Source organism: Pogoniulus pusillus, chromosome 8, assembly GCF_015220805.1.
Source record: "Pogoniulus pusillus isolate bPogPus1 chromosome 8, bPogPus1.pri, whole genome shotgun sequence".
Classification (NCBI taxonomy): Eukaryota; Metazoa; Chordata; class Aves; order Piciformes; family Lybiidae; genus Pogoniulus; species Pogoniulus pusillus.
Window position 1 is genome coordinate 4,173,670 of NC_087271.1, and position 27,160 is coordinate 4,200,829.

The following is a 27,160-nucleotide window of genomic DNA, read 5'->3' on the forward strand; positions in this document are numbered from 1 at the left end:
GTGGCCTCATCAGTGCTGAATACAGGGGCAGAATAACCTCCCTTGTCCTGCTGGCCACACTCTTCCTGATCCAGGCCAGGATGCCAGAGGCTCTCCTGGGTAATCTGCTGCCTCATGTTCAGCTCCTATCTACCAGCACCCTCAGGTCCCTCTCTGCCTGGCTGCTCTCCAGCCACTCTGTCCCCAGCCTGTAGCACTGCTTGGTGTTGTGGCCGAAGTGTAGAACCCTGCACTTGGCCCTGTTAAATCTCACCCCATTGTCCTCTGTCCACCCATCCAGTTATGTAGAAGTTAGGAAATGCCAGAGACACAGCAATTGCACAGTCTTCATCCAGGTCTCTTTCAATGTCCTTGGCAGACAACTTTGACTGACTACAGGGTTGGTTTCTCTCTAGCAACCACCTCATGATCACAGGAGAAGATAGAGTCACACTTTTTTGAAGTGGTGGAAATATCTTTTGCAGATCATCAGTGATGTATTCTTTGTTCTCCACCGTGAGCCCAAAGGTTCAATTGGTGAAGTGCCCACAGCCAGCCATCTATCACATGCCTCCAACCAAAACCTAGACAGAGGGGCAGGGGCAGAAGAGATTTTGAAGAGAATGTGTTTTGTAGAATCACTGAGTTACTTAGATGGGAAAAGACTTTGAAGATCATCAAGTCCAACTGTTAATCCAACTCTGCCAGATCACACTAAACCATGTCCCTTAGCAGCACATCTACGTGACTTTCAAATCCCTCCAGAGTTGGGGACTCTGCCACTGCCCTGGGCAGCTTGGGCCAGGACTTGACAAGCCTTTTGAGGAAGAGATTGTTCCTCATGTCCAACCTAAACCCTTCTTGAAGCAACTTGAGGCCATTTCCTCTCATCCAATTGCTTATCTGTGTCCAGAGAAGGGCCTCGAGGATGCTCAGAGGGCTGCAGCAGCTCTGCTGTGAGCACAGACTGAACAAGTTGGGGCTGTGCAGTCTGCAGAAGAGGAGGCTCCCAGGTGACCTCATTGTGGCCTTCCAATATCTGAAGGGGGCCTAAAAAAAGCTGGGGAGGGACTTTTTAGGCTGTCAGGGAGTGACAGGACTGGGGGGAATGGAGCAAAGTAGGAGGTGGGGAAATTCAGGCTGGACGTGAGGAGGAAGTTGTTGTGCCTGAGAGTGGTGAGAGGCTGGAATGGGTTGCCCAGGGAGGTGGTTGAGGCCCCACGGCTGGAGGTGTTTCAGGCCAGGCTGGCTGAGGCTGTGGGCAGGCTGATGTGGGGTAGTGTGTCCCTGGGCATGGCAGGGGGGTTGGAACTGTCTGATCCTTGTGGTGCCTTCCAACCCTGACTGATTCTATGATTCCCTGGGCAAAGGGACTGGCACCTACCTGGCTCCAGCCTCCTTTCAAAGGAGTTGTAGAGAGCCAGAAGGGTTTCCCTCAGCCTCCTTTTCTTCAGGCTAAACAACCTCAATTTCCTCAGCCTCTCCTCACAATGCATATGCTCTAGAGCTTTCACCAGCTTCCTTGCCCTTCTTTACTGTAAATTGTATCTAACCTGTGCTGAGAATTAGCCCCAGTAGTCTATTTGCTGTTATTCCTAATGGGAGGGTTTTGTAGGTCCTGTGGTTTCTTAGGACCAGGGTGATTTTAAACCCATGGTTTGGTTAAACTTTTTCTCTGCTGGTAGCTGAAATGCTCTTTATTTTTTTGGTGTCATGTGCCTCAGAAGGGCACTCTGCAGAACCTTGGTTTGGCTGACATAGCTAGGGAGCAGAGGAAGGTACCTGATGGCAGCACAATCTCCCTGCCTCCTTTCTTCAAAATACTCTCCACACCTGGTTGTATCATCCAGAGTTCAGATGTCCCACCCTTGCAGCTGCTGTGTCAGAGAGCAGCAGCTCCAGAGCTAGTGGAGCCAAAACTTAGTGTGACTGCCACTATCCTGGTCGTTGACTCATCTTACTGCTTCAAGCTAAGCTTACACTTTCTGTGCCAGCACTGAGCCCAGCCTCTACATTAGTCATTAAACCCTTTTCCATTTTATTTCCATGGCACCTGTTCCTGACTTAGATTGTCAGAAACAGGTAAAATTAAGTTAAAGACTTCTAATCCACCTGGAATGTGGCAGTTACCACTGATTGGGCTCCCTCCTGCATTCCTGGGGGATTACCAGCCCCTTAGCTGGGGCTGAATTAGCATTTAGACTGCTGTGAGCTTGCACACCTCAAGACGGATTTACATATGTGATTAAAATGTGCTTGCTGCCCAAAAAGCTTAGTCAGAAGGGTGGATTCTCCCCGTGTGCCTAGAGCAAAGTGAGGCACACACGTTTTGTCTTGTCCCGGAGAGAAGCAGGGGCTTTAATGTGGGAGCTGCTGGTTCTCCTAAAGGGCTTTGAAACTCTCCTTTCTATAAATCCAAATGCACTGCAGCTCACACTGGCTGGAGGAGTTGAAACCTCAGAGGAGAAAATTAGGCTTGCACTTAGTTTCCATTTCTTTTGCAAACAAGCACTGCAAGAAGTCAACATCCACATGTCTTTGCTGCAGTCAGCCATGAGGTCACGCAGGCGTCCCAGTAAAACTCATTTTAAAGCCTATTAAGTTCACCACATGAAAGTGGTTTCCAGCCAAATTTCCCAATTAAATGGCTGTCCCTTTTAAGTGGCCCCAACGCTTACCTGCTGCCTTTTGGAAACGAACATCTCTTCTTCCACTGTGTTTCCTGAGTTTGGCAAGGAGGAACAGCTCCTCTACCGTATTCTGCGCTCTGAAATAATTACTTAATGGGGTGCTTTGCCTAGCTTGGAGACTTCTGCAGCCATTATCTTACAACTGAGCCCTATTCAGGTTTCAGTTTCTATTAAATAAGCTAAATCGACAGCATTAAACAGTTGCCTGTTTATTCTTTTTAACAGGAAATGAATTTAAAAGAGACGCAGCCACCCGTGAAGAGCTGTTGAAAGCAGCGATTGATGGGAGGGAGGAGGTGGTTTCTCACCAAAACCTTGAAAAAACAAACAAACTGGGCATAAAAAATCAAAAAGGAATCACTTCTCAAACAGGGGAAATAGAGCTGTGAGCGTTTTGCTCCCTTTTCTGACAGAGGGAATTCTGCGAGGGAAAAGGAGAAAGGAAAATGTGATCCAAGTAATATTTAGTGATATGAAGGGAAATAGGTGGAATTTAGGGGAAAATGGGGCTCTAGAGGTAGGAAAAGATCCATCTCAGGGGGATCTCAAGTTGTGCCAGGGGAGGTCTAGGCTGGATGTTAGGAGGAAGCTGTTAGCAGAGAGAGTGATTGGCATTGGAATGGGCTGCCCAGGGAGGTGGTGGAGTCACTGTCCCTGGAGGCGTTGAAGCAAAGCCTGGCTGAGGCACTTGGTGCCATGGTCTGATTGCTTGGACAGGGCTGGGTGCTAGGTTGGCCTGGATGATCTTGGAGGTCTCTTCCAACCTGGTTGATTCTGTGATTCTATGAGCTATGGCAAGATGTGAAGCCTTTCATCTCCTCATTAGTGGTTGAGATTTCCCTTAGACTGATGGAGCCTTATGGGTGGGAGATGTCCACTGAGGACTATAGTTCATCACTTCATAAGGCTCAGAGAAGTCCCTGTCCTTGGGATCCTATCACATGGCCCCGGTGTACCAGGCCATGTAACCAGTCCTGACACTCACCCTGGCATGACCATTTGCTCACGGTGGCTTAAAGCAATCTCCCTACCCAGGAATTGTTTGATGATGGCAGTGGCAACAGATGAGACATCAGGCCAGATGAAACCAGGAGTAAGTGGAATGGAGTAAGTAGAATTTACAGTATCACACAGTATCACAGTATTATTAGGATTGGAAGAGACCTCACAGATCATCAAGTCCAACCCTTTACCACAGAGCTCAAGGCTAGACCATGGCACCAAGTGCCACCTCCAATCTTGCCTTGAACAGCTCCAGGGACGGCGACTCCACCACCTCCCCGGGCAGCCCATGAGGATGCTCTACCTTGCTGCTGCCTGTTAGGGTCCATGCTCCAGACTTTTGTGTGGCTCTTTTTGTGGTGCACCAGAGCATGAGGGATCGAGGTGTTTCCCCCCCATTTTTCCTTCCTGCTGTTTAAGACATAGAATCATTTTGGTTGAAAAAAGGCCAAGTGCAGCTATTGACATGACACTGCCATTGCCATTAAACCATGTCCTAAAGGACCACCTCCACATGTTTTTTCAACACCTCCAGGGACAGTGACTCCACCGCCTCCATGGGCAGCCTGTTCCAATGCCTGACCACTGCCTTTCTTGTTTTCCACTACTACACAATCTGAACCTCCCCTGGTGCAACTTGAGACTGTTTCCTCTTGTTCTGCCACTTGATATGAGGAAGACATCAGGCCCTCTGATTTCTCCTTGCCTGTGCATTGCTTCCCTTCTCTACCCTTACACCATGGGCCAAATTCCTGCTCCAGCTCTTTCTTTGAGAGGCTTTTGATTGACCATGAGCTCTTCTTTTCCCTGATCCTTATTAAAGAAGGTGAAGAGCCCTTCACTCAGCTGCTTCTGTTCCCCAAAGCTGCCTGGGGAAGGGAAGGCTTTTCCTTCTGTAAGACCTTGGTTTATTTACAGAGAAATGGATAGGTCTGAATTTGCCTGAGAGACTATTTGCATGTGGTACAGTGGAGGAATTGTTTGAGAACTCTTCATCCTTAGGCAAAGATAATATTGGAGTCTGCCAAGAAAGAGTCAGCTTTGAAATATTGTTTTCTTTTCACTGTGAGTAGATTTCAGCTTCAGTGGACATTCATTGAACAGTATTCTCTGAGGGACTGATAAAAGAGCGATGCTTATCACTGTGGCTTCCCCTGATCAGGTCCTCCCAGTCCTGTCCCCCCCCCCCCATGCCTATCTGCAGCTTCCTCAGGAGCGTGCTTTGTCCTGGCAGCTTCCTGACCATACACAAAGACATGTCCTGGCTGTGGTTGAGCCAGAGCTGAGGAGAGCAGTGCTGGGGTGCAGCATGTTAGCTCATTGCTGCTACCTCCTCCTCCCAGCAGCTCTCCACTTGGCTCTTCACTTTCCAAAGCAAACCTGTTCACCTGAGCTTTTGCAGATCCTCTTTTCCTTTCGCTTTCCGTGCCTTATCTGCTTGGGCAAGCAATTGGAAAGCCTTAGAATGATTCAGGGCTTGGGAATCATTTTCATTTCCAGATATACACAATCCCAGGCCTGGGCTGCAAGCTTCCCACCGTCCACAGTCTCTTTGTGTGGCACGGACCTCGCAGTCACTGCCGCAGCAGCTTTGCAGTGCTCCAGGAGTTATGCAGAAAGCCACATTCCCTGCAGAGCTTGGCAGCAGCAGCCAGGATTTCACAGAATGCCCCCCAGATCACTCAGTGGTTTAAGGTTAAGCTGGGATTTATCCTTAAGTATTCCAAGGCAGATCAATGCAAGGATCACCTGGGGATCCAAAGCAGAAAATAACTCCGGAAGGCCAAAATGAATGGATTGAAGCCTGAGGAGGGGGAGATTTACATTAGACATGAGGAAAAAATTCTTTATAGTGAATGTGGTGAGACACTGGAACAGGTTGCCCAGGGAGGTCATGGATGCGCCCTCCACAGAAGGTGTTCAAGGCCAGCTTGCATGAGGCCTTGAGCAACCTTGTCTATTGGAAGGTGTCCCTGCCCATGGCAGGGGGTTGGAACTAGCTGCTCCTTGTGGTCCCTTCCAACTCTGACTGATTCTGTGATTGTGTATGGATTTGGTTATTAAAAATGCAGCAGCAGAGGTTGACACCATAATGCCACCTTTAAGGTCCCTTCCAACCCAAACCGTTCCATGTTCCTATGAATCTCTGAGAACAGGGGGTGGGTGAGCTGCAGTGTTTGCTCCACTCCCCTGTGAGAGGGACTGTGTGTCATTAGCTTCTTGGAGATCATTGTGTAGGCAAAACATCCTCTGGCAGGGTGAGTGGCACAGCAGCTACAGCAAGAGAAGGCCACGGAGAACAGAAAGGGCTGGAGAACATCCTGCTGGGTACGTGCAGAACATCCTGGTGGACCCTCTGGGTCTGGGAGCTTCCTGAGGAGAGAAGCAAGCCTTTCCATCCTTAGTGACAAATCAGGGCACAAGCTGTGGCCTTGGAAGGTCCTCCCAGGCAGGAATATGACTTGGCTATGAGTTCTTAAAGGCAAAATCTTTCTGATGTCCCAGGGAGAACTTGACTCTTAGGCAAACTACATCTTAAAAAACAAACAAAACCAAAGGTGGAGAAAAGCAGGGGGGTGGAGGCTTCCCAACTGAGCCCCAGTTCTTTAGAGATTTCCAGGTTTTCCTTTGAAATCAGGGGATGTGAATTCGATAGAGGTGGTGAAAGGGGAAGACTTACAGCTTTGACATTCATGCACAATTTCCCTTTTTTCTTTTCCCTTATGATCTGGGGGATATTTGCTAAATTGAGTTCCCCTGATTGGGGGGGGTTGAGGGGGAGGCTCAGGATTCTGATTCTATTTGTGGGGTCCCGTTTAGTAGCGAGGCAGTAAATTACTGCTGCTTTGTTTGAAAATTTTTTTAGCCACAGTACATTAGCTCCTTTTGTTTGCTTTTCCACTGACAAGAGTGTAGGTTTTTATTGGAGAATTTGTGTTTCTTCAATGTCTCATTTATAAATAACACAGGGTGTGAAATTTGGAGGTCACAGAACGCAAACCTGGAAGAGAAACCACCCTGAGCTTTCCTGGCCAAAAAAATAATACCCTTCACAAAATAGATTTTTTTTTTTCACAGTTTGGGGTTGGTTTTTTTTTGTATCTATAACCTGAGTGAATATCTGCCTGTTATCCCTAAGGTAACTATATATAATAACCTTTTCCTGGCTCATCCACCTATCTTTGTTTATTTGAAAGATTGATAGATCAGAGGGTCAAGGGACGTGTTTTATTGTAAGTTTCTGTTCCAAATTTCCTGACTTTTTTTTTGTTTTTGTTGTTTTTTTTTTCAAAAAAAGACTTTAAAAGGCCCAGAAAAGGCTAATAAGAACCAGATCCTAAAGTGATGCTGTGTCAAAATGTCAGAAATAACAGCTTTTCTTTGACTCTGCAGCATTAATCTTAAGGCACATACCTTTCTATACGCCCTTCCTTTAATGGCTTCAGGTTTTGGATGTGGCTCTTTACTGCAGAGCAGCTTCTAAAGTGACAACAAAATCCCTTGATGGTTTTCAGTAGTTGGGTTTATAGCTAGATGGGGACATTTGTTTACCTATTCCAAGAATATTTTTTTTTTCCTGTGGTAAAATTTAGAGGCTTCCTACTTGTGCTGTAAAATTGGTTCCTGAGTAGGGCAAAGCTTCATTTCCCCTCACCAGATTATAGTGTCAAAGCTGTCGCTGAGATGTCTGTCCTGAAACCTGCAAGTTGACTCAGAAAAGGAGGGAGAGGCAGATGTGGACCCTCAGATGCACTGACCCCAGTACTGCATCCAGTTCTGGAGCCTCTCTGACAAGAGGGGTGTGGAGATGCTGGAGTGTGCCAAGAGAAGGGCCAGGAGGATGCTCAGAGGGCTGCAGCAGCTCTGCTGTGAGCACAGACTGAAAGAGTTGGGGCTGTGCAGGCTGCAGAAGAGGAGGCTCCCAGGTGACCTTCTTGTGGCCCGCCAGGATCTGAAGGGGGCCTACAAAAAAGCTGGAGAGGAACTTTTTAGGCTCTCAGGGAGTGACAGGACTGGGGGGAATGGAGCAAAGCTGGAGGTGGGGATAGTCAGAGTGGTTGTGAGGAGGAAGCTGTTGAGCATGAGAGTGGTGAGAGGCTGGAATGGGTTGCCCAGGGAGGTGGTTGAGGCCCCATGGCTGGAGGTGTTTCAGGCCAGGCTGGATGAGGCTGTGGGCAGGCTGATGTGGGGTAGGGTGTCCCTGGGCATGGCAGGGGGGTTGGAACTGTCTGATCCTTGTGGTCCCTTCCAACCCTGCCTGATTCTATGATTCTGTGCTAAGAACTCACACTGAGATAAAGGGCAGTGAGTTGGGGCAGTTGAGTCTGGGGAGGAGCAGGCCCTGAGCAGGCCTTATTGCGGCCTTGCAGTGTCTGAAGGAGGCCCACGGGAAGCCTGCTGAGGGAGTTTGTAGGGTGACGTAGTGACAGGACTGAGGGGAATGGAGCAAACCTAGAAGTGAGTACATTCACATTGGGTGTTGGGAAATGTTCTTAGCCATCAGGGGGGTGGGACTCTGCAACAGGCTGCCCAGGGAGGTGGTGGAAGCCTCATCCCTGAAGGGCCAGGCTGGATGGGGCTCTGGTCGCGTGGGAGTTGTCCCTGCCCATGTCCTTGAGGTGCCTTCCAGCCCTGACAGTTCTGTCATTCTGTGAGTTGTCCAGGTCCTGTCTAAGAGCAGCTGGATTCAGGGGCTTAGCCCCAGTTTTGGAAGTCCACAGGCTTCTGTGCTCTGCTTTTCCCCACAAGCCCTCCTTTCCCTGTGGCCCAGGGCAGTCCCTGAGCTGCTAATTGTCCAAAAGCAGCAATTCATTCTGTGAATCTCAAATGCAGTGAGTGTCACCCGTGGACATCTGAGAAGCTGTAAAGCCTTGGGCAGTGGTCAGCCTGTCTCAGCTGAGTACATTATCCTTGGGTGGGACTAAACCCTCTAGATGGTATCTGGGAGGAGGAAGCTTAACACAGAAGTACATCCTGGATCCCAAATTGAGTCATGCACGTAGTGAGGATGCTTGTTTGGAACTAAACTGGGCAAGCAAAGGCAGAAAAGCATTTCCTTTGGTCCCAAGACAGTTGACATGGACTATTTCCACTTGATTGTCTGAACTTCTTCAAATGTGGTGCGCTTCAACTGCAGTGCCCTTCAGCTCTGGTGCCCTTCAGCTGTGGTTGAGATACTGGAATGTGTCCAGAGAAGGGCAACGAAGCTGGTGAGGGGCCTGGAACACAACTCTATGTTTAGCCTGGGGAAGAGGAGGCTCAGGGCAGAGCTCATTGCTCTCTACAACTACCTGAAGGGAGGTTGTAGTCAGGTGCATGTCGATCTCTTCTCCCAGGCAACCAGCAACAGAACAAGGGGACACAGTCTCAGGTTGTGCCAGGGGAGGTCTAGGCTGGATGTTAGGAGGAAGTTGTTGTCAGAGAGAGTGATTGGCATTGGAATGGGCTGCCCAGGGAGGCGGTGGAGTCGCCATCCCTGGAGGTGTTCAAGCAAAGCCTGGCTGGGGCACTTACTGCCATGGTCTGGTTGATTGGCTAGGGCTGGGTGCTAGGTTGGCCTGGATGATCTTGGAGGTCTCTTCCAACCTCATTGATTCTGTGTTTCTATTTTGCCCTTCAACTGTGGTGTGCTTCAACTCTAATGCACTTCATGGGGGTTGCCAAATCATGGGTTGAGTGTGGTATTCTTTTTCTCCCACAATTGTTCCTCTACTTTTATTTGTTTATATTCAGCCTAGAATCTTCCTTTTTGGTCCTTTTGATAACAAGAGTCTGTTCTTTTCATGTGCTGGGAGTTGTCTTTATTGAGTGCTGGGCAGATGAAGCAAGCAGTGGTTAATCCTTTTTCCAGCTGAGAAGCACTTTGTCTATGGCCACACTTCAGTCAAAAATCCTGGCAGTTCCTTCTTCAGCTTAAGCCTCAAGTTGCTGGAACTTATGGGACACTCAACAAGCCACTCTAGTGTCTTCTGGTGGGATGGGCTTTGCATTGTTGACTTTCTCCACAAAGAACAATTCCATGTAGAAAATACCCAACATTATGAGCTCAGTGGTGGTGCCAAGACAGGCAAATATGGGGTACATCCAAGTGTGGCATCAAACTGGGTCAATTGAAAGCTCTGAAATGAGTGAAAACAAAGTGGTTGAGTCATCATCCCTGAAGGTATTTAAAAGACATGTAGATGTGGTGTTGAGGCACGTGGTTTAGCAGCAGCCTTGGTAATGGTGAGTTAATGATTGGACTCAGTGATCTTAAAAATATTTTCCAGACTAAACAATACTATGATTTTATGAAAATGCATCTTTCTGGGCTGGTGTATTAAACCAGACTCTGTCAGACCATCTAATGTGCCTCACAGGCTATTTCCTCAACAAAGATCATCAACAGATCAGACCACTGTGGTGGTAGCTACACCTGTTGCCTGTTAAATAAGGTGCTTCAGCACTTGACTCTGTTTTGGGTATCAGTTCTGTTCCTGAGAATGTAATGCTAGTTACAATAAAAGATCCAACTGGATTGGTACTAGGAGGAAGTTCTTCACAGAGAGCATGATTTGCCATTGGAATGGGCTGCCCAGGGAAGTGGTGGACTTGCCATCCCTGGAGGTGTTCAAGGAAAAACTGGAATGAGGCACTTAGTGCCATGGTCTAGTTGATTGGCTAGGACTGGGTGATAGGTTGGACTGGATGAGCTTGGAGGTCTTTTCCAGCCTGGTTGATTCTATGAACTCTTTAGGTTGCAAATCACTAAACGTATCTATCTTGCAGGCATTTTGCCTCTCTCTTTGCCAACGTATGGCAAAGAATCAGCGAGCTGCTAAAACTTTTGGTGCCAAAGGATAAATGCAGCCTGCAGTACTGATGTCCCAACTGCCTTGCTCCAGTCACGTTAGGTTGTTGCTGCAGTAGAGGTTTGGACTGTCATATCCAGAATAAAAACTTGATCTCTCCAGTCCAGCAGCTGGAAATGGTGTCCCCACAGCTGCAGGTTTGCTTGAGAAAAGGTCTGGAGATGTTCCCTTTCAAAGAAGTGCATTGTTACACATCTAAAATGGGATGTGCTGTGGTGGTGTTGGGACAAAGGTTGGACTTGAGGATTGTAGAGATCTTCTCCAACCAAAATGATTCTGTTACTCTATGAAGTTAAATTACCTAGTTGAAGATACCCCTGCTGACTGCAGAGGGATTGGACTAGGTGACCTTCACAGGTGCCTTCCAACCCAAACCAGTCTATGATTCTGACTTGGTACACCAGCCTCTCTTGCACCTGGATTAAAGCTCTCAGGCCCACGATGGAGACTTTAATTTTAGCTTTTCTTTGACTATTCTGAAAGACCAGAAGGACATAAAGAAAAAGGATAAACAAATCAACAATTATTCTCATAAAATCAGGGTTTCAGGGTTTAATCCTGCATCCCCACTGCCAGTGAAACCAGAAACACGCAACACACACAGTGCTTGAGGGCAAAAATGGTCTCTCTGTGGCCAGCAAAATCCTCCTCCAAGCAAAGAGGGTGCTACTGCTCTAAGATGTGTCTTTGGTAATTTAAGACAGAGTAACCATGTGGTCACAGAGGAGATTAACATTCCTTGGCCAGAGAGGACGAGCTTTTATTTTGAAAGCCACCTGGGTTCTACTTAAAAGTAGTAGAATACTTCAGGATTTATTACGACTGGGCAGGCTCCTATTTAACAATGTCAAGACAGAGCTGTGGAAACACAGACACACACACACACAGAGACCTAGACACACACACACACACACACAAAGTTTTCTTGCTACGTTTGGTCCTTCCACAGCTGCTGTTATTCTGTAACATCAAACCAGCCAAAAAGTTTGGCCATGAAGGGATACCTAATATTTGGATTTTATATGCAGTGTCTCAAATTTATGTGCTTAGAATCATGAAGATGACTTATGATGTGTTGTGTTTGCCTTGGCAATGGCTCAAACCCAGAAATATATTTCAGGCTTGGCTTTCCAGATATTATCTCAAGTCATTTAAAAGTTCATTATAGGGCACCCGCTAGTGCTGCTATAGTAAAGGGGCTGTCAGCATTTTTCAAGGGTTTATAACTCAGCCATTAAAGAGGAAAAGAAAAAAAAATCTCTGTGGGCTGAAACTTGGCATTCAGGGTCTAAGCCCAGCAGTAAATTGTTTTTACAAATTAAAAAAAAATCAGCTTGACTATTATTAAATTATAGGTGGGCTAAATTTTATTTAGAACCCCCTGTTTTGGTTTTTTTTTCAGCCCTTTCTCTTTCTCCTTCTGGAAATGAAACCGTTTCCAAACTGGTTTTTATAGAGTGCTACTCTGAAATATAAACTACCTTTTGTTACATCTTTGAAACCCTGAGATTTCACTTGAAAAATATCACAACAGCTCTGATCCCAGCGTAGCACTTTTCACCTTCAAAGTGCTTTATGAGCATTATCTCATTAATGTACATAACAGCCTCCCCATGATGTAAGAGGGGTTATTATCCTCACTTTACAGCCAGAGAGGTCCAGCCAAAAGGTTTAAGGCTGTTTTGAAAAGGACTTAGTTGCACCAATTCCATGTGAGCTTTGATTGGCTTTGGGTGTCTACTTCCCTTTGGCTCTTCTGAAAATCAGAACTGAAGTGATTCACCCAGGACTGCTCAGAGCCAGGATTAAAACTCAGACTTTCCAATGGCCAGTGCCACTAGTTGGGTGAATTCTAAGAAGTGCAGTAATTTGTACAGAAGACTCGTGGTGTTTCTGAGAAGTTGTTCTTTAGGTCAGAGGGAGTCAACTCTGGGCATCAAGGAACTACTGGGGGGAGCCCAGTGGAAGCTACAAAGATTCTGAGTGGCCTGGAGCATCTCTGTGAGAAGGAAAGGTTGAGAGACCTGGAACTGCTGAGCCTGGGGAATCATAGAATCAACCAGGTTGGAAGAGACCTGGATGAGGCATTTAGTGCCATGGTCTAGATGACTGGATAGGTTGGACTGGATGATCATCATAGAATCATCAGAGAATCAACCAGGTTGGAAGAGACCTCCAAGATCATCCAGTCCAACCTAGTACCCAGCCCTGTCCAGTCAACTAGACCATGGCACTGAGTGCCTCATCCAGTTTTTTTCTTTAACACCTCCAGGGATGGCAACTCCACCACCTCTCTGGGCAGCCCATTCCAATACCAATCACTCTCGTTGGGAAGAACTTCCTCCTGACATCCAGCCTAGACCTCCCCTGGCACAACTTGAGACCATGTCCCTTTGTTCTGTTGCTGGTTGTCTGGGAGAAGAGACTAACCCCACCTGGCTACAGCCTCCCTTCAGGTAGTTGTAGACAGCAATGAGCTCTGCCCTGAGCCTCCTCTTCTGCAGGCTGCACACCCCCAGCTCCCTCAGCCTCTCCTCACAGGGCTGTGCTCCAGGCCCCTCACCAGCTTCATTGCCCTTCTCTGGACATGTTCCAGTACCTCAACATCTCCCTTGAATTGAGGAGCCCAGAACTGGACACAGGACTTGGAGACAGTTTGATGGGCTTTGATAGGGGAGAGTTAGACACAAGAAGTAAAAATAAAACTGGGTGTTTCTTTGCCCCCTCCAGGGCAGCAGTAGATGATTTGTGGATGCCAGGGGAGCAATGCTCATAATTTTGTGTGATTCAATAACAGTTCAAGGATTTTTGGAAGCACTGTTAGACCTTCAGCTCATTCTCAATTACAGAACTGCTTTATCTGTGGGAAGAGTCTTCTCATGAAGCTTCCAATTACTTGAAATCTGCCCTCTTTAAATCTCATCTCAGATGAGCTGCTTGAGTCGATTTATGGTTTGGATGCAACAAGCTGAATTTAGCAGATGTGTTTTGTTTTAGCATCTCTGTAGTAGTTCTTGGAGGAAGGTGGAAAACACTTAGGGGAGGCAACAGCTCCTGACTCTGAGAGGGGTTTGTGAAGTCCTCTGAGAGCATTTCTCTTTGTGCCTGTAGAGAAGTTTCACCATAGCTCTTGCATTGCAACCATACTTTCTCATTGATTTACTGCTGCTACTGATATCTTAAAATCCTTCTCCAGCCTTTGGAAAGCTACCCTACAACCCTCCTCCTTTCTAAGGAGTATAATAGGAGCCCTTCTGGCTAACAGGACTTTTGAAATATTAGATGTACTGCAGTGTTTGTCAGCAAGACCATCATAAAGCTGAGACCCTGCCATTTGCTGACTGTCTTGTAGCGTAGCTGTTTGAACCAGGTTGTGAAACGTTATCAGGGGTGATAAATGAGTGCGGTAGAGAAATGCTACATTGGATAATTAAATGTGGTTACCCAGTTCCATGCTATTAGTGTGACTTTATTAAACCCAGATTGTGGAGAGAACCCAGGAATACGTGTGCTGACTGAGATTAGGCTTCCTGGTGAGGTGATTAAGATAGCAAGTCAGAAATGTTTCCAGTCTTCCAGTGAAGCATGCAGGAATGATTCTGGAGAGCTGGAAGGCCAGTCCAAACCCTGGACTTGGTGAAAGTCATCAGACTCCATCATCTGCCTTCACTGAGGGTGGGGATTTCTGCACTTTCTGCCCCATACACAGATTTCCTACCTAATCATCATAAAATTATAGGATGGTTTGGATTGGAAGGGACCTTTTACAGTCATCTAGTCCACCCTCCCGTGCAGTAAGCAGGGACATCCCCAACTAGATCAGGTTGCTCAGAGCCCTGTTGAACCTGACTTGAATCGTAGAATCAACCAGATTGGAAGAGACCTCCAAGATCACCCAGTCCAACCTATCCCCCAGCCCTAGCCAGTCAGCTAGACCATGGCATTAAGTACCTCATCCAGGCTTTTCTTGAATGTCTGCAGAATCACCTTTCTGGGCAACTTGTTGCAGTGTGCCATGACCCTCATAGTAAAGAACTTCCCAGTGTCCAATTTAAATTGTAGACTCATTTAGATTGGAGAACTCCTTCAAGATCATCAAGTCCAGTTGCTAACCCAGCACTGCCAGGTCACCATTGCCCCATGTCCTATTGCCACAAGCCTTTGCTAGGAGTTCCTCCCCAACTTTCTCATAGCTCCCTAGAGGTACTAGAAGGCCACTCTAAGATCTCTCTGAAGCCTTCTCTTCTGCAGGCTGAACAACCCCAAGTCTCTGATCCTGTCTTCATAAGAGAGGTGGAAATTGGCTGGATTAGATGGATTAGATCCATGGAGCATAGGTGGGAGTCTAGTTTTGCACAGTTTCATACTGGCAGGTTTAAAGGCAAGTCAGTCCATGACAAAATATCCATGCGGGCAATGCCCTTGTGCTAAACATTCATCCCAGTGGCTCCTTGGGACCAAGTGAGGACAGGAACACCTTGTCTGAAGAGCTGTGCCAACACAGGGTAAGAACTTGTGTGTTAAACTGATTCAGCACAAAGGGAAGAGATAGTGAGAGACACAGAACATAATGAAGGGAGTAGCTGGCAAAGACACATTAAAATCAGTAATTAAGGAAGTGGATTTGTTAGGTAAGTTAGTTGGCTAAGCTGTTTTTAGACATGCTGCAGATCTTTTCATTTCTAGGCAGGCTTATTGCTGGAGTTCACAGTGGATGTACCTGATGGTGCAGCACAGCATAGCTCTACTTACTGATAGACTTTTCTTGACCTGAGAGCTCAGGAGCAGAGTAAAGCCTCTGGATTTTTCATTCCTTGGCCCTCCTGCTGAGACAGCCAGCAGGTGATAGTGGGGTTTGGCTACTAATGACCACCATTAGGTTTGAACCTGTGACATGGAGATGAAAGCCAGAGTATTCCATTCCCCATCCCCAATCCATCTCACTTTCTGCCTTTAAAGGGCTTAATTAAATGTTGAATACAGTTAACCAGAAAACCTGGATGCTGCAGAGAGAAATAGCACTTGACAGGAGAAGGCAATGCTGTCAGGTAGATTAGAAGAGATTAATTGTGCTGAATTTTGATTCAAGGTTCCCTACCTTAATGAAAGAATTGTTCATCTTCTCCTTGCACTTACCATGAGACCTGTTTCAGATTTAAGATAAACCTTATCTACTTCCAGCAAGGGAAATACTGAGTCAGGAAAGAAATCTCCTAGATATGATCCTTAATCCTTCCATGCATTTAGTCTTTCCAGAGTCATTAACAACCTACACTCTACACTGCTCTGCAAATCAATTGAAAACACCTCTGAGATCTTCAGTTCAGAGCTATTAATTTAATATAGTTGTATATATGCATGAATTTCATGTATTAATTTATATATTTGTCTGTATTTTGTGGGTTTTAACGTGACCAAAGGCAGATCTGCAAAAACAGAGACATCAGATAGAGCAGCTGGGTTTCTGGTACATGTTTTTCACATCCATTGGTTTAGCAAAAAGGGAGTATAAAAGAAAAAAGAGATAAAGAAAAATGAGATAAAAGAAAAAAGAGAAGTGGTGTTGCCTTGCTCTTCTGTGTGAATGAAGCCAAACAGAGGGAATCCTTGGGTGTGTGAAGGAAGAGAAGTCATTGAGAAACTCAGCACTGCTGTAGAGCAATGGAATGACAAATCTCAAATCTTATAGGGAGATTGAGATATTAGGAAGAAATTCTTCCCCTTGAGGGTGGTGAGACACTGGAACAGGTTGTCCAGAAAAATGATGGATGCCCCATTCCTGGAAATGCTCAAGGCCAGGATGGATGGAGCCTTGAGCAAGCTGGTCTAGTGGAAAGTGTCCCTGCATATGGTAGGGATGTTGGATCAAAATGATTTTTAAGGTCCCTTCCAACCCAAACCATTCTATGATTCCAAAATGTGTTTCTTTTTTGACCATGCAAAGCTGTGTGAGACCTACTGCCTGCCCTGAAACATTGATTGTCTTCTCCTAAACCTGGTAACTCCTTCCATGGCCAGGAGAGCCTGTGGCATCCTGGCCTGGATCAGGAACAGTGTGGCCAATAGGACAAGGGAGGTTATATTGCCCCTCTACTCTGCACTGGTCAGGCCACACCTTGAGTCCTGTGTCCAATTCTGGGCTCCTCAATTCAAGAGAGATGTTGAGGTACTGGAAGGTGTCCAGAAGAGGGCAACAAAGCTGGTGAGGGGCCTGGAGCACAGCCCTGTGAGGAGAGGCTGAGGGAGCTGGGGGTGTGCAGCCTGCAGAAGAGGAGGCTCAGTGGTGACCTCATTGCCATTGCTCTCTACAACTACCTGAAGGGAGGTTGTAGTCAGGTGGGGGTTGGTGTCTTCTCCCAGGCAGCCAGCAACAGAACAAAAGGACAGAGTCTCAAGTTGTGCCCGGGCAGGTCTAGGCTGGATGTTAGGAGGAAGTTGTTGGCAGAGAGAGTGATTGGCATTGGAATGGGCTGCCCAGGGAGGTGGTGGAGTCACTGTCCCTGGAGGTGTTGAAGCAAAGCCTGGCTGGGGCACTTAGTGCCATGGTCTGGTCGCTTGGGCAGGGCCAAGCCTGAGCTTTCTGCACAATGACATTTCCCCAGGTGGAATTCTTTGCTCACCTTTTTTTTTTCCCCCCTTTTGCATAGCAGATTACTTCTTGACACTTGATGAACCCATGAATAACATAACCACCACCCTTGGCCAGACCGCAGAGCTGCACTGTAAGGTCTCTGGCAATCCCCCTCCGACAGTGCGCTGGCTGAAGAACGACGCTCCGGTTGTGCAGGAGCCCCGCAGGATCTCCTTCCGTGCCACCAGCTATGGGTCGCGGCTGCGCATCAGGAACCTCGACACGACGGACACTGGCTACTTCCAGTGCGTCGCCACCAACGGCAGGAAGACTGTTTCTACTACTGGTGTGCTCTTCGTCAAGTTTGGTGAGTTCCCTCCTTTGAGGCTGCTCAGACTCTGGCGTAGAGCTCTGCAGAAGGCTGTGTTTATCCACTGAAAGTTAACACATTAGTGTAGGAGAGCCATAGGCTGGCTTGGGTTGCAAGGGACCTTTAAAAGTCACTTAGTCCAATCCCCCTGCATGCAGCAGGGATTTCTGTGAGTAGGGCAGGTTGCTCAGAGACCCAAGTAACCTGGTCTGGAGTGGTTCCAGGGGTGGGGCATCTATCAGTTCTCCAGGCAAACTGGATTGCTGTCTCACTGCCCTCAGTGTCAAACACTTCTTCTTTCCCTCTACTCTAAATCTGCCTCTTTTAGTTCAAACCATCATCCCATGTCCCATCACAACAGGCTCTCCTCAAAAGTCTTTCCCCAGCTTTCTGATCAGCCCCTCTTAAGTACTGAAAGGCCACCAGAAGGTCTCCCTGGGGCCTTCTTTTCTGCAGGTTGAATAACCCCAACTCTCTCAACACTGGCCTCACAGCGAAGAATTTCCAGCCTTCCCATCATTGCTGTGGCCTCCTCTGGCCCTGCTCCATCAGCTCCATGTCTCTGCTGTGCTGAAGACTCCAAAGCTGGCCCCAGCACTGTGGTGGTGGTGGTGGCTCTCAACAGAGCAGAATAGAGGGGCAGAATCCCCTCCCTCCACCTGCTGCCATCGCCACTGCAGACCAACCCAGGGCATGGGCAGCTTCTGGGCTGTGAGCAGACGGTGCCAGCTCACATCACCATAGCAGTATCAAACAATCTGATTCAGCCTGTTTCTGGGAGCACCACTGGCATGGGAGCTTTTCCTCTCTGCCTGTTTGCTGTTTGCTCAGTGGAGATGCCCATGTTCAAAAGCCATAGCAGTGGCTTTTAACATATAAAAGCCTCCTGAAGGACAGGGTCACTGCACAGCAATGTTCATTGATCTGCTGCCTGGGTGGGTTCAGACAGAGGAGAAAAAACATCTAATTCTCAAGTGTCTGAGAGACCTCCTTTGTCTCCAGCCAGTGAGAAATTTCAGCTTGCAGTATGGATTTGGGGCATTTTAGTGAGGTATATAAATCTGTCAGGTAAAATAAGCACTTTTTCTTCAAAGTTTATATTGGGATAATTGCCTTCAGAGCTGATCTTATGACTGAGAAGATTCCAAACAAGAAACACATTTTGTGTGTCTTCTCCTCCACCTCCTCAGAGGGAAATAATTCACTGAGGTGAAGATGTTCACACAGAACCCTAGTTAATCCTCTTAGGAACTGGGCAAATAAGACACAGTGAATGATGTATGTGAGGAGTTTCAGAGCCTGTTTTCATAAATCTTCTCCTTTTTCTAAATTCTAGTGAGAAATTAATCACTAGATGTTCTCATAGAGCAGTTGTCTTTTAGCTTGTAGCCCAGAGGGCAAATCATATCCTAGGCTGCATCAAGAGGAGTGTGGCCAGCAGATCAAGAAAGGTGATTCTGCTCCTTTACTCTGCTCTTGTGAGATCTCACCTTGAATACTGCATCCAGTTCTGGGTGTCTCCAGCATAAGAAAGACACAGAACTGTTGGAGTGAGTCCAGGGGAGAGCCACACAGATGATCCAAGGGCTGGAACATGTCTGCTCTGAGGGTAGCCTGAGGGAGCTGAGCTTTTTCATCCTGGAGAAGACTCCAGATGGATCTTAGAGCTGCCTTCCAGTACTTGGGGAGGGACTTTTCATAAAGGTGACTAGTAGTAGGACAAAGGGTAAATGGTTTTAAGCTGAGGGAAAGTAGGTTTAGACTGGATCTTAGGAAATACATTCTTCGGTACGAGGGTGTTGGGACACTGAAGCAGGCTACCCAGGGAGGCTGTGGGTGTCTTGTCCCTGAGGGTGTTCAAGGCCTGGCTGGATGAGGCCTCGAGCAGCACATAGTTGTGAGGTGTCCCTGTCCATGGCAGGAAAGTTGGAGTAGATGATCTCCAAGGTCCCTTCCAACCTAAGCTATTCTGTAATTCTGTGATGATTCTGTGATCTGAAATGTAGGAGAATAATACTTTCCAGGACAGTCCTGTAGAAAACAGGGAGTGTTTTTCTTCTTAATGATCAGAGCAATATTGAATCTCACAACTGGGTTTCTGGAGGAAACACTCATTAGTGTGAACTGCCCTGAAATCTCCTGCTGACTGCTCAGTCTGTGCTGTGCTCCAGCCTGTTCAGCCCTTCCAGTAGCCACCAAAATGGAAACACCCAGGGTAGGAACAGCAAAACCTTCCCAGCCTGAGCCTGCTGAGGCCAGAGCAAATTCAATTGATGCCTCTGAATCAGCTATAGAATGAATTCCCTGATAAGTAATGAAGATTGATAGGGGGAAATGGTGCTGTTTTCTCCCAGTTATAGTTACAACAAGCTTTTGTACAAGCCTGCTGTGGTTTGCCTTAACCTTCTCTGTGGTGGCCCAAGACGCAGTTGAAATGCAGGATGGATGTGTCACCTGTTCATTGTCCTCCTCTCCAGGATACAGCCTTGTCTCTGGTACTGTGACTCGTCTGCTGAACTCCATAAACCACATCCAACATGACAGGCTGTTACTTTTATCTGTTAAAAGCTTTTCAAAAGCTTCCTGCTTGCTACCTCGCCGTAACTCATCACGCTGTTTTTCCTCTGTCACTTTTCCAGGTCCCCCGCCAACAGCAAGCCCGGGATCATCGTAAGTTGTTTCATGTCTCTTCTCTCGATTCATTAATCTTGCATTTCAGCATTCAGAAGTTCATTTTTCATGCTGTCTGACAGCAGCACTTTTGCATTCTGCTTTGATTCAGATAGTGTGGTAATTTATTAGAACCGAATTATCGGTCTCGTAGATAGATGTTATTATGTCAGCTCCTATTTCTTACCGTAGACTTCTTCATTTCCAATGTGATTACTTTGAGATCCTCTGGTGCCTTCAGTGTTGGAACTGATTTTGGTGTATACCTACAGGCATAAGTAGAAATTGATCTTCATATGTTTCATAGCCCAACTGGGAAAATATTTATCACTATAAGTAGATTTTACTACCTGGGGGCTTCTTACTGATTTTAAGGGGACTGATAGTCATAAACTGTATCTATATCCATCTGTACCTGCATTAGTAAACTGTCTTAAAATGGAGTCTTTAAAGGTAAAGTGTGTGGGTGGGAGTAGTGGCTGTTTTTCCAACAGTTCCCTGTATCCTGGAGCTCAGGTTTGGCTCCAGCCCCTGGGTCTGTGCAGTTGCTGCATTGCCATGTCTTGGCAGCGGAGCTTCTTTCTTTGGTAGCTTTTGAGAATGCATGTTATCTTCCTCTCTTCTTTCAAGACACATGATCACCTTGCTCACCTTTTGTAGTCCCTTCTTGTTCTCAAGTGTGGCTCCAACTGTTGTGAAGCTTGAAATGAATTTTGTGGTGGTGTGTCCAGCTGATTCCTATCTTACGTGCATGGAACATGCTGAAAACCTGGTGGGGAAAGCTGTGCTGTTAGAAGACAAATTAAGTGTCAACTAAAACATAAAATGAAATTGCTAATGCAATTACAAAGGATGCAGAAGCTTGGGAATGTGAATGTTCCTGACTGTCCTTAATGATCATTCAGAAAGGATTGCAGAGGCTATAAATCAAGGGGAGCATCTGCCCACAGAAGGACATGCTAGGATGCCCTCTAATGGAACAACATAAAATGTGGGTTTGTCTTTACTTTTGAAAGTACCTGGCATGAAGTTACTGAGTTGGTTTTGGAAGAGAAACTCGTTGCTTGGACTTAGCTTCTGTATTCTGAGCAGGAAAGCTTCATGGATCTGGAGGAAGTGGGGGTTGTTGTGCTCTTTAGCAGTTTGGAGACTTAATGAATGAGTTGAGAAGATGTGTATTTTGTGCCTGCTTCCACCTAGTTTGGGGTTTCTGAAATTGGTAAGGTTAAGCAACACATCTTTAGTGGTCAGAAACCCACAGGAGAGAAATGTGAGCATAGAAAGCAAAGACCTCTGCTGGAATGTCACTGCTCAGGCTGCTCAGGATTGCCTCACTTCTTTAGAACTAAATAGATTTGGGAACTCTTTTTTTCTGTTTTTCTTTCTGGCACGGTTTTGGGTTTGTTTTCTGCCCCCCTGCAGTACATAATATGCAGGACATACTAATTTACAGTGGTTAAATCATAGGATCATAGAATGGTTTGGGTTTCCTATGAGACAAGGTTGTGCAAGGTCACATCCGTCCTGGCCTTGAGCACTTCCAGGGTTGGGGCCTCTACAACTTCTTTGGGCAACCTGTTCCAGTGTTCCACCACACTCACAGTAAAGAGCTTCTTCCCTAATATCCAGCCAAAATCTACTCTGCTCTAGTTTCAGACCATTGTCCCTTGTCCTAGTGCTACAAGCCTTTGTAAACAGTCCCTCCCCAGCTTTCTTGTAGGCCTTCTTCAGGTCCCAGAAGGCCACTAGAAGGTCCCCCCAGAGCCTTCTCTTCTGCGTGGCCACCCGTGGCTCAAAAATAAAGAAGTTAATTGGATACCTTCTGTAAAAGTCTGATTTGCAAAGCAGTCTGAAGTGAAAATGAGGGAAAATCTGCAGAAACATAAGGACATCAAGAATCCAAGTGTGTAAAGTTCTGGCTGACTTGAACGTCCTTCCTTTTAACTCTCTTGTGTTTGGCAAAGGTCAGCTTTAAAGTCCTTATCTGCAAGGCCAAGGAGTTACATTCCATTAACGTGCTCTGCTACTCTGACATAGCTTGAAGAAGCTGCTTTTGTTGCAAAAAAGAACCCACAAGCCAACAACCCACATTCCTGCTTTATAAATAAATCATTCTTTTATCTTTGCTGGAGCCGGAAGGTGCTCCAGATACAGCAGCAGCTACAAGCAGCTCAGCGAGCTGTGGGGAGTGTGCCAATGCCTCTGTCCCGCAGCCCGGATGTGTGCCCAGAAACCTGGCTGGAATACTTTGCCTAAAGTGGATGGTGTCAAGGGCACCTCCACGAGAGGTAGGGCTCTGGGGAGGGGCCAGTTCTGGCAGATAAGCCAAATCCTGCAGGCCTTTGGTGTAAGAGGCCACCATTGGCTACTTTATCCCCTTCTTTCTTCTGGTGGAATGTATGAACATTAAGTCAGGTTGAATTGATCAAGTGGTTTGAGAAAGATCATTGAATCATTGAGAAAGAGCATTGTTTTGGTTGGAAAAGACCTCCAAGTTCATCCACTGTAACACCACCATGGCCATTAAACCATGCCCTGAGGTGCCATGTCCACACATTTATTAGATACCTCCCATGACAATGACTCCATCACCTCCCTGGGCAGTCTATTCCAGATCAAAGGGAGCATTTTGCTACTAAACTCATGCCTTAGAATCATAGACTGGTAGGAGTTGGAAGGGACCTCTTGAAATGTTAGGAGGAAGTTCTTACCAGGGGGTGATTGGCATTGGAATGGGCTGTGCAGGGAGGTGGTGGAGTTGCCATCCCTGGAAGTATTCAAGAAAAGATTGGATGAGGCACTTAGTGCCATGGTCTAGTTGGTTGGATAGAGCTGGGTGCTATCCAACTGGATGATCTTGGAGGTCTCCTCCAACCTGCTTGATTCTATGAAGTCATCAATTCCAAGCTACCTGCCAGAGTGGAATCACCTAGGACAGGTCACCAAGCAATGCATCCAGGTGGGTCTTGAAAGTCCAAGTCTTGTGCATTGCATATTTGTGTGTGTGTATGGATCTTGCACTCACCTGGATATTGTGGAATTGCTTTGGCTGGAAAAGAACTTCAGATAGAGTCCAACCATTGTCTAACTCTGCCAAGCCTGGGGCTAAACCGTGTCCCTCAGCACCACATTTCTGTGTCGTTCAACCGCCTCCAGGGATGGGGATTCAGACACCTCCCTGGGGAGCCTGTTCAATGTTTGAGAACTCTTTCAGCAAAGAGGTGTTCAGCCTAACCCTCCCCTGGTACAACTTGAAGCCTTTTCCTCTTGTCCTATCAACTGTAGACATCACTTCTAGAAATTTCCTGAAAGGCCATAACTTTAACATTGTTTTTTATCTTTCCATACTTCACTTTGCAGCTCGTTTGTTATCTACCATCCATGGCAAGGTTTGGACATTTAAAGGTGTGGAAGTGTGTGTCTTAACCTCAGGTCTGTGTGGTTACTAGAGAGATAAAAATCAGAAAGGACTGAGCTCAGAGCACAATACATTGAGAGTAGAGAATTCAATGTAACAATAGAGACACTTTGACCTGGAAAATGGTTTCATGCCCAATCTTTTCCTTTATTATTGTTCTTTTTTTTTCATTCTATATTGTTTGCACTACCTGGAGTCATGGCCTTGGCTTTGCCCTCAACTTCACCCACTCCAGAAGAAATCCTAGACACAAATCACTGAAATTAAAGGAGATGGAAAACTCTTAGGTTCTATTTGAGACCTGCCACATTTAGTGGAAAGGCAATACATGATTTTACGTGATCCAGTCTGCAAAAGAGTTCAACAAACCCTGCTGGAATGTTGTCCAGTGGGAACAGTTCAGGAAAGGTCTCTGTATATTGTGTAAATCATAGAATCATAGAATCAACCAGGTTGGAAGACACCTCCAAGATCATCCAGGCCAACCTGTCACCCAGCCCTATCCAATCAGCTAGACCGTGGCACTAAGTGCCTCAGCCAGGCTTTTCTTGAACACCTCCAGGGATGGTGACTCCACCACCTCCCTGGGCAGCCCATTCCAATGCCAATCACTCTCTCTGTGAAGAACTTCCTCCTAACATCCAACCTGTACTTCACCCCTGAATTTCTTTGCACAGACCCAAATTCTTTCAAGTGAGAGTGGTGAGAAACTGCAACAGGTAGCCCAAGGAGGCTGTGGATGCCTCCTCTTTGGAGGTGTTCAAGGCCAGGTTGGATGAGGCCTTTGAGCAGCCTGGCCTCATGGAATGTGTCCCTGTCCATGGCAGGGGGGTTGGAACTAGATGAGCTTTAAGGTCCTTTCTAACCCAGTCCCTAGGATTTATTGTGTTGTGAAGAAGTTTCAACGAGTGTAACCTGCCTTTGAAATGTGTACCTCAGCAACCCAAATATTTGACTTTATTGTGGTGGAAACATCAGAAGATCAGTGTGGCATCTTTTGTAAGTATTCTCTTAGTTTCCAAGGCCCAGTGTTTTAGGATTTAGAGGATAAAGTTGTCTAGCTCATCAGTGCTACTGCTCTTGGATGTGCAGTGGTTACTGTGTAGCAGAGACAAAACAGTCGGAACGTAAATCAAACTGGATGTGCACAGCCTGGCACCTCCCAAGTAGAGTATATATAGTCCTCCTGTCAGTATTGCTCTTAAACAGTCCTTTTATTCTTAATGGAGCCTTTTCTCTCTATATAACCTAAATATGGCATTGTTTTGTTCTTTATTTAACCACTGGGAATGAGGAGAGCAGGAGAGAGGAGGAAAAGAAGAGAGGAGAGAGCTGTAATTTTAAGGGGCACTTGATTCATAAAATCAAATGGGGTTTGTGATTCCCAGAAATCACTTGCCAGGATTGCAAAACCACAAGCCTCGTGGGATTCTCCCATCCTCTTTTTCAGTGACTAAGATGTTTTCCTTTTTGTTTTTTAAGTTAAACACATCTAAGTGCTTTAGTAAAACACCTTTTATGCAGCAGCTCTGTGCGGCTGGGTGTCAGCGTGGTGCCTTCATAACCACTGGCCAGCATCCAGGGCAGACTTGGCCAGTTAGGTATTTGATTGGGGATTTTCCCCTTCTGGTCATAGAAGCTCAATTTTATAGAAGAAATAGAAAAAATGTCACTAAAGAGGCAGGTTGACCAGAAAGTCACTGACACCAATCACCCTGATGCAGCTCTCACAGTATCTGGCATCCCAGGGCTTCCATGCCAAGACTGGGCATCAGGCTTTGCTCCCAGGATCTTGGTGAAGGATATAGACTCATAGAATCATAGAATGGTTTAGGTTGGAAGGGACCTCAAAGTTCATCTAGTTCCAACCCCCCACCATAGGCAGGGACACCTCCCACTGGACCAGGTTGTTCAAGACCTCATCCAACCTGGCCTTGAACGCCATCAGGGAAGGAGCATCCACAGCCTCCCTGGGCAACTTGTGCCAGTGTCTCACCACCCTCACTGGAAAAAAACCTTTCCTAATATCTAGTTTGAGTCTCTCCTCTGCCAGTTTAAACCCATTACCTCTTGTCCTGTCATTACAAGACTGTCAATAGTCCCTCCCCAGCCTTCCTATAGGCCCCCTTCAGATACTGGAAGGCCACTCTAAGGTCTCCTTGAAGCCTTCTCAAGAAGAAGAGTCTTCCATAATGTCCTCCATAAGGAAACTTATGAATTGTGGGTTAGATGGGTGCACAGTGAGATGGTCTGAGACCTGGCTGAATGACAGAGCTCAAAGGGTTGGGGTTGGCAGCACAGGATCGAGTTGGAGGTCTGCGGCTTGTGCTCTCTCTCAGGGGTCTGTACTGAGTCCAGTCCTGTTCATCAGAGGGTTACAAAGGTGCTGAAGGGGCTGGAGCATCTCTCTTACTAGGAGAGGCTGATAAACCTGGAGAAGAGAAGCCTTAGAGGGGATCTTATGTGGTTCTGTGAGGAGTATCCTGTAAGATAGTATTTGCCTCTCTCTGCTGCTTTGTGACAATGGAAATTTTCAGTGAATACTGAAGGTAAGTCCCACAAGGTTTGACCTTTTGTAGCCCCACCATGCACTGCTGCTAGAGCTTGTACTTACAGCACATGGAATCTGAGGTGCAGACCTGGAGTGGGGTGTTCTGTGTGGAGGCCAAGATAAATACATTAGTGGAACAAAACCACGCAGTGTGGAGATGAAGCCTGAGTGGCTGCCGCTGACAGAAGCCATGGTACATTCTCTTGCATTACTTCACTCCACTGAAAATAATAGTCCCTTAGTTTGGCCAGGCCCTGAGAGTCAGGTTATCTGCTGTGAGCATGCCAGTCATGGAACCAAAATGTTTCCAGGACTTGTCCTCTTTACTAGTTCTTTGATCTGGTGCATGCTTATCTGCCATGCCACCATCTCACCTCTGGTTATTCTGCTGGGATTTTCTTTGTGACGTTCCTGCAGCATCATGGGCAGTAAGTTGAGTGCCAAGGCACCAGGGTGTATGATGTAGAAGGGAACCTGAGAAGGGAACATGCTCTTGGAGTTTCCTGAGCAAGCAAAAATTAATGAAAACCTCTGAGGAAGTGCAGTGCAGCATTTAGGAAGCCATATATGCATCTTGCAGCAAGTGACTTGGTTATAGAGAGTATTTTAGTGCATTTTATCTACCTCAAGGTACTTAGGTGGCTAAATATACCCATTATCTGAGAATTCCAGGATCCTGTGCCTCCTTACCACCTCTTATCTCCTAGACCACATGTGGGAAACTGTGCCAGCCTAAGATTAAAGTTACTTCAAATGCCACTGTTTGTGCTCCTTCAGGTGCAGCTAAAGTCACCCTGGTCACCTTGTCTGGATTGGTTTTGGGGTCTGGGGTGGTTTGCCCAAGCTATTGCATATGTGGCCTGTGACAGAATAGAGAATGAAGCTCTGGAGATACAGACCCAAACCTGTGCCACTGGATTATTGTTCTTGTCTGCTGTGGCCATGTATCATCCACTGGTTTTCATGTGAGCAACGCTGCAAAAAGCTAAGCTCTTTGCCACAGAGCTCTTCCTGGTAGGGTGGCTTCACTTCTTTGTTGGTTGGGTTTTTTTGTCCTG

General features: G+C 46.6%; 1 protein-coding gene across 1 annotated transcript in view; it reads left to right on the plus strand.

Annotated features, from left to right (window-relative positions):
- Positions 1–27,160, plus strand: part of ROR1 (receptor tyrosine kinase like orphan receptor 1) — a 238,830-nt gene that overhangs the window by 163,039 nt on the left and 48,631 nt on the right. Inside the window, exons 3-4 of the mRNA XM_064147040.1 lie at positions 17,173–17,460; positions 20,103–20,133. Of these exons, the coding sequence (XP_064003110.1) occupies positions 17,173–17,460; positions 20,103–20,133 (319 nt within the window). The remainder of the gene's footprint in view (positions 1–17,172; positions 17,461–20,102; positions 20,134–27,160) is intronic.